This window comes from Chelonoidis abingdonii, chromosome 7, assembly GCF_003597395.2.
Source record: "Chelonoidis abingdonii isolate Lonesome George chromosome 7, CheloAbing_2.0, whole genome shotgun sequence".
Taxonomy (NCBI): domain Eukaryota; kingdom Metazoa; phylum Chordata; order Testudines; family Testudinidae; genus Chelonoidis; species Chelonoidis abingdonii.
Window position 1 is genome coordinate 33,836,763 of NC_133775.1, and position 11,610 is coordinate 33,848,372.

At 38.9% G+C, this 11,610-nt stretch overlaps 1 protein-coding gene across 1 annotated transcript in view; it reads left to right on the forward strand.

Annotated features, from left to right (window-relative positions):
* Positions 1-9,134, forward strand: part of CDC7 (cell division cycle 7) — a 28,994-nt gene extending 19,860 nt beyond the window's left edge. Inside the window, exons 10-11 of the mRNA XM_032772976.2 lie at positions 3,376-3,525; positions 6,444-9,134. Coding sequence (XP_032628867.1) covers positions 3,376-3,525; positions 6,444-6,838 — 545 coding nt within the window. The 3' untranslated portion in view covers positions 6,839-9,134. The remainder of the gene's footprint in view (positions 1-3,375; positions 3,526-6,443) is intronic.
* The last annotated feature ends 2,476 nt before the right edge of the window (positions 9,135-11,610 follow it).

The following is an 11,610-nucleotide window of genomic DNA, read 5'->3' on the forward strand; positions in this document are numbered from 1 at the left end:
GCAAGTATAATTAACACAGTATGTCTGCAAACATATTCTTAAGTCTACAGGAAAAGCTGATGTAGACTATTTGATCTGTGCAGGCATCCAGAAATCAATGGATGTGAGATGAACAGCCTTAATAAAATTAATATCTTGAGTAATCAAGATTGCTTCTGAACAGGTTCCTCCGATCCCCAAAACTCTTACTCTTGGATAGAAAAGTCGGGGTTCAGACTGCATAAAGCTTTCCTTTCGTCTTATTGAGATGTGCACTTGTATTAGGTTGCTAGTTAAAACACACACCCCTTTTTGAGTTCAAAAAAAATCTAAAGATAAAGACTTCTGTAGCCTAGTCGTTCAAAGTGAAAAAGATGGTTAGTCTGTCAGCCACATAGCTGATGTAAATACTGTGGAAAGGAGTGGGTTTGTGAAAAGTGAGACTAATAAAAGGCAATAGTCAGTGGAGTAGTTGAAAGTTATGATACATGAGAAATATGAAGAAACGCAAACACTCAAATCATGGATTAAATCATTGAGAGCAATGAATTTTAAGGTTAAAGCATGAGGTTGAGAGAGATGCGTCCTAATCCTAGTTCTCCCAGACTTATTTTTGTGGCCTAAGTCACTTCAGACAGGATCCACAAAGATATTGTGTTACATGCTCAATGTTGCAACATCTAAACCCTACGTGCCCTGCTACCTAGTGGACTCCTCAGCTCCATGTTAGCCACCCAAGCTGCGGAGAGTTAGGCAGTCAAGGGAGGCAACATCATAAGTCAGCAAACTGAGTGAGGAGCCACCTAAGCTAACCCAGAGTAAAAAGCAGAGGTCAGGGGTGGGTCTTAGACCCAGATCTTCAGTGGTATTTAGGCACCTAACTCCCATTGATCTGGGCCTTAAGTGCCTGACTGACAGGCCTAGAGGTAGGCACCTCCCTCCACATGGTATCCTCAACCATGAACCTTCTCCTAGAGTTAAGTGCCTGAGCCAGGTGAGCTACTTAGGTATCCAGTGCCCTAGCAGCTGAAACCCAGGCCTTTCATGTTCTCTCCACCCAAAAAAAAAAAAAAGACGTATTCTGGAATACCCAGTGGCCTGGAGGTTAAGACACTCATTTGGGTTGTGGGTTCAAGTTCCTGCTTCAAGTCAGGCAGTGCAGGAACTTGAACCAACATCCCACGTGAGTGACCTAAGCAAACAGACACATGCCAATCTAACCTATTGGAACTGTTCCACTTTGTATTAAATAATCATTGGGACAGGGATTTGACCCCAGATCTCCCACATCCAGTGTGAATGCCCTAACCATTTGGTTATAGTCAGTATTGCTCTCTGAATATTTATTTATACAAACAGCAACAGTTTCAACATGAGAGATTCCCACACCTATATACCCACTTGTCTGGTGGCTAGGACACTCACCTGAGATGTGGGAGAGCTGGGTTCAAGTCAGGTCCCTCACATCCAAGGTTAGTATTCTAAGCAAATAGACACACGTGCCAATCTGCAGGAGAATGCCTAATTTGAGAATGCTGTCTCATGGCTTGGTTTGAGCTAGGGCTTAGATTAGTTTAATTTAGTGGTGGCATCAGCACTTAACTCCGCAAATGCTGACTTGTGGAAATTTAGTCATCTACAGGATTAGGCAACAGCTGAGTGGCAGTTTTGAGAATGTCAGAGGCACCTAAATCATGGACATAGATGCCTAAAGAGGCAGTTAGGCACTTAAATACCTCTGTAGATCTAACCTGTAATGTCTATGACTCTGCTTCCCTATCCATAAAGTGAGGCTAATATTTAACTACCCCACAAGGATCTGATGCTAACTTCATCAATGATTATAATTTTGAGATCCTCCTGCAGAAGTGTAAATATCACTTTGCAACTGTGTGCCCATAATTCCATCTGTTTAGCTATTTCTTCATTAAGAGTATAACTACTAGTTTGACATTTTCAGGTAACTTAGCACTTTACATATTCAGAGCTCTGAGTCTTTGTAAGTGAAATAATTGAATTCAGATCTGTATAATTCATTCTACAAAAAACAAACTTTTTGGAAAAAAATTTGAATTCCCTTGGCCTTTTTTAAAAAAAGACAAAAGCTGTTATTTCTCTCTCAAACACACAGAACTGTTCAACCCCTCTTTTCCTTTCCCCACTATCCCTCAAAAAATGATGGCAGACAGATATTCTCGTGTATCAGAGGGGTAGCCGTGCTAGTTACAGATATTCTCATAACTCTAATGCTGAAAGTTTCCATCATGTTTGGGCAACTTTCCGCAACACATTTGTACTCTTCATAAAACTTTGAAAACGATTAACAACTCCTAAGTGCTACATTTCTTAAGGTGGTTACTTTATCAGGTGATTTCAGGTTAGAGGTAAAGTCTTCAGTATGATAAATCCATTTGGAATCGCCAAATCATCCACTGTTACAGGAAAAATTAATTACTTCAGATATTTAATTATTTGGAATTAGTGTTGGCTGTATGTTTTAACCTTCCTTTTCTCTAGGCAAATTTTTAGATAATCTCTAGAGCATGTATTTTTACTAAAACACTTTAAGTTAATGGTTATTGGCAAGCATTGTAATCCACCAGCCTAATATTTTTTCCCCTCCCTAAAAAAACTTTGTACTGGCTAGAGCTGTATCTGCATACTGTGACTGTGTGCTTAAAACTAGCATCAGATTAAGGCCTTGAAAGTCATAGGACTATTCATATGGGTCAAGCTATGCACGCGCTTACAGGACTGGGGACTAAGGGCTTGTCTTCACTACCATTAGGGTTAGTCAGCCTAAGTTATGCTACTTCAGCTACGTCAGGGGTTCACAAGGTTATTAGGGGTGGGGAGTGGCCGCAAGCTGTCAGCCTCCACCTCAAACCCCATTTTTGCCTCCAGCATTTATAATGGTATAAATTAAAAAAAAAAAATCTTAAATATAAGGGGGGGAGTCACACTCAGAGGCTTCCTATGTGAAAGAGGTCACGAGTACAGAAATTTGAGAACCCTGAGCTATGTGAATAACATAGTTGGAATTGACGTAGCTAAGGTCAATTTACCCCTGAGTCTTCACTGCGCTGCATTGACAGGAGACACTCTCCAGTCAACTTCCCTTACTCTTCCCAGAGGTGGATTGGAGTTGACCAGAGAGCACTCTGCCATCGATTTAGTGGGTCTTCACTAGACTAAATTGACCACTGCTGCCTTAAGACCAGCCCTAAAACTGTACTTAACTTCAACTTTAACCATGTAGTTTACATTTCAACAAAATGAATAAGTAATTCATCACATTATTTCTTTTGAAACTTTGCTGGTCCTCAGGGTTTTTTTAGACTCTAGGTGATAAAGTTGTGGGTTCTTTTTTACTAAAAAGCTTGCTTTCAATTGCAGCAATTGATATGTGGTCTGCAGGAATCATATTCCTTTCTTTGCTCAGTGGACGGTATCCATTTTACAAAGCAAGTGATGATTTAACTGCTTTGGCACAAATCATGACTATTCGTGGATCCAGAGAAACTATTCAGGCTGCTAAAACATTTGGTATGCAAGTTTAATTACAGAAAATCTGTTTAATGTTTATAATTTGCATTTATATAGTGCTGTTCATCCTAAAGAATTCTTAAACTCCTTACCAACTATATATTGCCCTTCACTGAAATGCAGCAATTTTGGGAATGGCATATAGCAACTATGTAATGACTCCTACAGGAATTTGGTTAGAACATCTGAGCTAACATCCATATTCCTGCAGAAAATGCTGTGAAGTTTTAAATCAATGTGACTGAAAATATGGATATAGTAACTATTAGGTTGTTTAAAAGAAAAAGCTATTAGAAGTATTTGGGATTAAAAATATTCCAGTGGAAACAGGGTTTTTTATAAAAGTAAACATTTCCCTCCCTCCCTTCCATTGTTTATAACTCAAGCATTGCAGCATTTAATATCTGAAAGTGAAACTGATGACATTAATTTTCATTCTCCATACTGGGAGATGCAAATTATGGAAAACAGCATAAAGAAAGAAAGGTAAATTGGGTTTTTCATGTTTCTTTATTTCTAGTAATCGAAGGCAGTGGTTGTAAAAGAGACATAAATTGGTTAAAATATCTTAAAGTTGGTGTGTCTGGCCAGAAGTGGTTTAAATTTTAGTTTTAACTATTTGATGTGCATTGGGATCAAACAAACAAAAGCTTTTCAAAGTCACACAATGGGTCAGTTTCTGAGCTGTAACTTTCAGAAAGTCTATCTCTGGATGATGTGGAATATTGCTACTGGTCTGTTTGCCATCTGTCCTCCCTTAGTTTAAGTAAGAGCACTTCTGCCTCACCTCCTACAACTCCAGAATGCTACTCTGCTGTTTTCTATGGGGCCAGAAACTGTGGAACCTGCTGTAAAATGGCAATACAAAAACCTCATGACTACCAAGTCTATATAAGGAAAGTATTAAACATAGGAAAAATGCAAAAGCTAACAAAAGGAAAGTAAAATTTTTAATGTTCCTCGTTTCTCTCAAGTTATATGAATAGGCAGTTATTTGCCACTGCACAAATAATTTATCCAAAAACAAGTATGAGAGATCCTTATAGTTCTTTTCTTCAAGTGTAGTTAGTGTAGTATAGGGGTTGGCAACCTTTCAGAAGTGGTGTGCCAAGTCTTCATTTATTCACTAACTTAAGGTTTTGCATGCCAGTAATACATAAACGTTTTTAGAAGGTCTCTTTCTATAAGTCTAATATATAAACAAACTGTTGTATGTAAAGTAAAGTTTGTAAAATGTTTAAGAAGCTTCATTTAAAATTAAATTAAAGTGCAGAGCCCCCAGACCGGTGGCCAGGACCCGGGCAGTGTGAGTGCCATTGAAAAATCAGCTCGTGTGCCGCCTTCGGCACACATGCATAGGTTGCCTACCCCTGGTGTCATATGTTATCCAAATACAGAGTATGCAGTATGTTATGGAAACACTGCCAGTGATTCCATGACTGAACTGGGTTTTGTAATTAAAGCAGGGATTTACCCACTTTATGTATGAGGAATACTGCATACCTTCCCCAAAATTACAACACATTCTTGAATACAGAATGAATTGAGAATTCAGCTAATTGGCTTAATTACTTTGTTACAACTAATTAAGAAGTCTCTTTCCCCAAAAAATGATCTTAATACTGGCATAACAGATACTTCGAACTACCCTTATAGTTAACTCACTGAAATCTTCTGTATAAGCTACATTTCATGACTTTTGTAGGATTAATGGTAAACCCCCCCATTTACTACTTAAGCTGGGGATAAGAATATAGTAACTCCTCACTTAGTCATCCCAACATTGTTTCGTTGTTACATTGCTGATCAATTAGAGAACATGCTTGTTTAAAGTTCTGCAGTGTTCCCTTATAACTTCTTTTGGCAGCCACTGCTTTGTCCACTGCATGCAGGAAGAGCAGCCTTGTGGGGGCTTGGAAGTAGGGTGGACTGGCAGCCCTGCTGTCAGCTCCATGTTCCCCCTAAGTTCCCTGTGCAGCAGCTGCCCCGCAGGTTATCAATTGCTGGCAGTTCAGCTGTCCCTCCCCATACTGTCATGTGCTGCTCTTGCTCTCTGCCTTGGAGCTGCTCCCTGGAGCCTCCTGCTTGCTGTGGTGGGGGGGGGTGGGAGAAGGGGGCCAATGTCAGGGTGTCCCCGTTCCTGCACCCCACTTCCCCATTTCCATAGAGCAGGCTGGTAATACGACAGGGCTCAGGACAGAGGGGGCTTGCTAGCAGCATCTGCTGTCTCAACTTGCTGATCTATTTAAAAGGCAATGCGCATCTCTCTCACATGTCTCTCTCTCTCTGCCATGCTTTCTCCCCTCCCTCTATTTGTGCTGCTTTGTAGAGTGTAAGGCTGTATTAACAACGTGTTAACCCTTGAGAGTTCAGCTGATTGCTAGTTCATTTAGCAGTAAGGCATTCCCTGGGAAATATCCCACCCTCTGACTTCACCACCTCAACCAAGCTTCACCATCGTCATTGCTGTGTACAGTATTAAATTGTTTGTTTAAAAGTGTAAGTAATAGTCTTTTGTCTGGTGAAAAAAAATGTCCCTGGAACCTAATGGCCCCTATTTACATTGGATTCGCTTAAGAATTAATTTCCCCATAACATCGTTTTACTTAGTCGCATTTTTCAGGAAGATAACTACAAGGTTAAGTGAAGAGTTACTCTAATGTATTAGAGTATTTCATGTAGAAGTACCCTCTTCAAAATGGCTACTAGCTGTCAGTTGTTCTCAATGGGGCCATGGCCGCAGAATGCTGGACTCAGCTTGCTGGAAACCATGGGAGATTGATCATTTCTTTTTTAAAAGAAGGCACCTAATGAAGGACAGCTATGGCCTTTGAGAGGTCTCAAAAACCCTGAAATTTATTTGCAATTGTATGTATGTATTAAAACAATGCTTACTAAACACCATATTTTCCTCATAGGCAAATCAATACTGTGTACTAAAGAGGTCCCAGCACAGGATTTAAGAACACTCTGTGAAAGACTGAGAGGAACAAATAGCAGCTGTACTAAAACAGCAAGTGATGTGCACACCAACTCTTTTTATGAACCTGCTTTGGCAATTGACACAGACAAAAAGGTAGAGTTTGCTCCCCAACCACCAGGGGAAAAAATCCAGGCTCTGAAGAACTGTCATGAAGGTAACAGTGGCTTGGAAATTAAGATAACAGAAAAAGCAACTGATTTGAAAGGATGGGACAGAGTTCCTGATGAGGCTTATGATCTACTTGATAAGCTACTGGATCTAAACCCAGCTACAAGAATAACTGCAAAAGAGGCTTTGCTGCATCGTTTTTTTAATGATATCAGACAGTGAGAAGACACCTGATTCCATTATTTCCTTGATCTTTGCTTCACATAAAAATCACACAGTATTAGTTGAATTCAGATACTCATTTTGAGTTTGTTTATTTTCATGGCATGTAGTGATCTGCTTTTCTTGTACTGTAGGGAAGAGGTTTCTGAAAAATTACCAGAAATATGTTTCTGGTGGAGGAAGGTTGGCATCATGGATTGGAAGTAGAACATGGAGCATTTCACCTTTTTAAAATCACAATTTCAAGTCCATTTCTTGTTACTAGTGATAGATCTTCCAATGGCTGTTCAGTGGCCTATGTGAAGTGAATTTATGGTTGTAGTCCAACTGTAGAAAACAAGTGGTCACATTACCAAAACCCTTTCTTACTGACACTCAGATACCAAATACTGAATAAGCAAGACAAGTGACATACTTCTTCCCCCCTCCCCCACCCACCTCAGGTTATTGCTGAAGCTCATTGCTGAGGTGCGGGAAAGGTAGCTGTCTGTGCTGTACCTGTTCTATGAAGAAAAGGACTTAGTCTAAGGCTGTCAATAATAAATTTCACAAGCTCTAAGTTGACTTATTTGTTTTAAATCTTCTAGTAAAAAATACATTTGTGTATTTTATAGGAAAGATTAAGTGTGGTTATAATATGAAGAAATGTGTGACTTTTGGTTAATATACAACGTTTAGTATTCTGTCCACATGCATACAACTCTCTCTCCTTGTGATCCATTTACTTTCCAGCTTGTTGTACTTTTTGTATTGGGCAGCCTAGCTACATTTCCACTGGCCACAAATAGTCTATCCAAGTCATCCCCAGAGACTACTTTATTAAAACAAAAAACCCTGCTAATCTAGGGGTCGGGTATTGTTTGACTGTGTAACCTCTGTAAGGGCAAGTGTTCCAAGAAGTATACCCCACTTGGGCAGTGGGGATTAGCACAATTGCTCTTACTGTGCACAAGTTGTACTTTCCCAACTAATGTAACATGGGTAACTGTCAATGCACACCACACTGAGTAGCTCATGTGGCATGTATGCATATCAGTATAACTGTTTTGGAAACTTGTATTTTCACAAACTGTCCATTAAAAGTTTTCCTTTTATAACTTAGGGAAGATTGTTTAGTGGTAACAGTTTAAAAAACTGCCAAAAGATTGGTAAGGAAGGGACATCCTGAGGGATGTCTCTGCAGAAAATTATATATTAAAATGCAGATTTTTGTTTTCCTGCATAAATCCCTCAGTGATGGAAAACAGTTCAACGGTCTTCACCATATAGGGCTGCTATATCCAGGAGTTTTAGTGTTTAATCTTGAGCAAGTTTTTCAACAGAGTTAAAAAGAGCTATTACGTTGCCTGTAAAGTGCTCCAGCCTGAAATTTGCACTAAACCATCTCAGCCTAAAAGCAAGTCTTTAATTATTTCAAATTTGCTAAACCACAATTTTACTGATTTCTGTGTAAATGTTACCTTGTTTTAAAGTTGGATTAATTTTAGATGTATTATAACTGTGTTTGATGTAACATAGGCAGTAGATTTTATAAATCTTATCTCCTTTCTCAATGTTACTCTATTCATGCACAGTAGTAGAAATTTTTTTTCCATGCAGTTAAAAATGAATCAAGGTGGAGTCAAAAATGAATCAATGCTGTATTTGTGGAATGATTAAACATGAAAGCCAAGTTCAGAGGAGTGAATCACCAAAGCCATTTATTAGGTGTGCACTTGCATAACTAAACTATCAAACTCAAAAGGAGATAAATGGGGAAATATTTATGGTATGCTTCTCTTACTTTCCATTGATCCTTGGGGATCCAGGCTTTGGTAAGGCGATCAAAGGCTGGGCTGAAAGTGGACAGTTCTGGGGGAGAAGACTGAAGAACAAGTTTCTTGCAATTCTAGTATACTAGCAGATTGAGCTGTTAGCCGCAAGCTTTGTCAACAATAGATCTGTCATCTGGCACTGAGAAGTGTTTAGCCTGTTACAGGGAGGAGGAGAACACAAAATTTTCCAGAACTTTTAAGAAATAAGTCTCAAGCATGCCTTGTGGAATTGTATTGAAAAGTTTTGCCCCATTTATGGTAAAAAACTTAATAGGGTAGGGATGACCCCACTGTTGACAACCATTATTAAATTGGGTTTCCAGCTCCCACTGCCTCAAAGGCAGATTAAGGACCTGATTTATTGATCCAAGCCATGTTTATAGCCTTGCTCTAGTAGTAGCAACAGCATTGTTGTAACCTTTTGGGGCCCCAGTCATGGAGCAGGGCCATATTGCTATTCACTGTACAAACACCTAACAAAGAGATGCCCCTTACCACCAATGAAAAAATTCATAGGAAATATTCTGTGCACACATCCAGGCCTATGGAAAAGTTTTGCGCAGAAGAGGAAAAAGTTTCATACCTCCACCTGACACATGTCTACATCTTATCTTCTCTGTGGCTACAGTGTTATGTAAGTTGAGTGAGAACTATTTCCCAAAGTGATGCAAATTTAGCACTCTGTATTGCATTATGTCTATATCACAGTTGTGGATACACAGGGTTTTTCTCATGAACACATACAGTTTGTTATAAATTAAGGGTCTGACATGCAAAAACTTATAACCAAGCATAATTCCGACTATCATGAGTTGGCCCACTGAAATTACAGTAATACCAGGCATAATACTTACTAAGTGCTGGCAGGATTGGGGCCTAAGCAACAACTGTCTCCTGAATTCTGAAGAAATGTGGGGTTTGTATTTAAAATGGTTAGAGCAAAACCATAAAAGTTAATGTCACAGAACTTGCAATATTTTCATTATGCAAAGTGAAGTTGGTCTCTTTCAGCAGTTTGGGGGGAAAAAGCTTCATTTTCTACTGAAAGTTTAGTACAATGTCTTTCCATATAAATTTCTTGTAACTCCATTTGTATTTCTACTATAAAAGGTTATGAGTAATACTCTTTGAAAAGGTTACTACTCTAGCATTTTTATGAAACTTTCCCATATAAGGTGGTGATTATGATAGTATAAATGCCCTAACCAGGGCTGTGGGTGAAAAGCACTTATTTCAATATAATCAAACATATAAAGAGCTTGAATTGAATAAGAATTACTAAATAATTGTAATCTCATACTGTTTCTGGCATCAGCTGTTAAGAGAAAAATGTTTGCAGATGTCAGAATATTGATTGCAGAAAATTTTGAAACCCACAAAACCCTGGAGCCCAGGTTTTAGTAATTTCTGCTGTTTATGTAATTTCAGCACAGCATATCACTGAGAAGTTATTTATCTAAAGGAACTGTGGCCAAATTTGGCAGGCAGTGTTGTCTGCAGATGTATTGTTTCCTCCTACGTTCACTCGTGCTGTCTGTGGTCTTTCTAGAATACAAGCTGACACCAAGCAAAAATGTGTTAACTATCAATGGCAAATTCTCTAAACAGCTTTAGGGTTCTTTTAAAAAGTTGCTTTCTGGTTTTTATTAGCCATAGCATAGAGCACCTTGCTGTACTGGGTGGTGGAAATACTATCATATAGATAGAATAACCATAATGGGGAGTAATTATTAATAAATTATTGATAGTGTTATGTCAAATTGTTAGCACTGTTTCTTGTGGAACTTTTCTTAAAAACCTAAGTCCATGGTTCAATATATTTACTAAAAAAACTAGACAAGAGTTGCAATTTGTTACTCTAGGTTAGACAGTGATTTGAAACTTGGATAAAGTGAAAATAAAAGCGCTATAAATCTTTTATACGTATATTTTAAGTTCTAGTTAAAGCCTATCAAAGCACCTTATAAAAGGAAAGAAAAGAAGAAATCGACAAAACAAAATTCAGTAAGGATAATGCAAGGACATTCATGTAGTGAAGAAAAAAATAAGGCTTAGGTAGAGGATAGGGAGATTTGGAGCAATAATTTGCCACCAGTATTTTAATGACTGCCATGGATCTTTTGCCCCTGCCCCCAGTGCACCACAGATGAACCTCCAGGATTCCTCTTCAGCACATCCCTGATTCAGGTGATAGATAACTGAACCAGAGTCTGCAAGGCAATACTGTTGCAATAAATGCCATTCTATATGGAGCTCTCAACAGAAGTACTAAAAAAGCAAGAGGCTAATTGCTGCTGCAGCATCTATGTTGCAAGGCCACTGCTGGAATACTGACTTTGACACCATAGTATGAATAGGATTATTAATAAAATTACACAGAAACCAAAGGTCAGCAAAAATGATAGACTTTGGAAGCATGATGTATGCCAAGAGACTAAGAAAAATGAATATACAGAATCCTGAGAAGAGAAGGTTGGGGGCAGATATAACAATCTGAAAATACTCATATGGATGTAACAGGAAAGGATGGGTTACTCTCAGTACCATACAAGCATAGAGCAGGAATTAATCTATACTAGACTTCGATCTCCTCCCCATCACAACTCATGCTGTTTTTTCCTCGTAATGGCAGTTAATAGGACAGAACTACCAAGGGAAGTTGCAGAATTGCCAGCTCTAGAGAGATTCAAAGCAATAGGAGAAAAGTAACTATACAGAATTCTGTATGTAACATGCACCTCAGCAGAGACTGCTCGATCTGTGATGTATAGAGCCTTACCAAATTCACGGCCATGAAAAACATCACAGACCATGAAATCTGGTCTTCTGTGTGCTTTTACCCTGTACTATACAGATTTCACAGGGGAGACCAGCATTTCTCAAATTGGGGGTCCTGACCCAGAAGGGAGTTTGGGGGGGAGGTGTCACAAGGTTATTCTACAGGGGTTGTGGTATTGC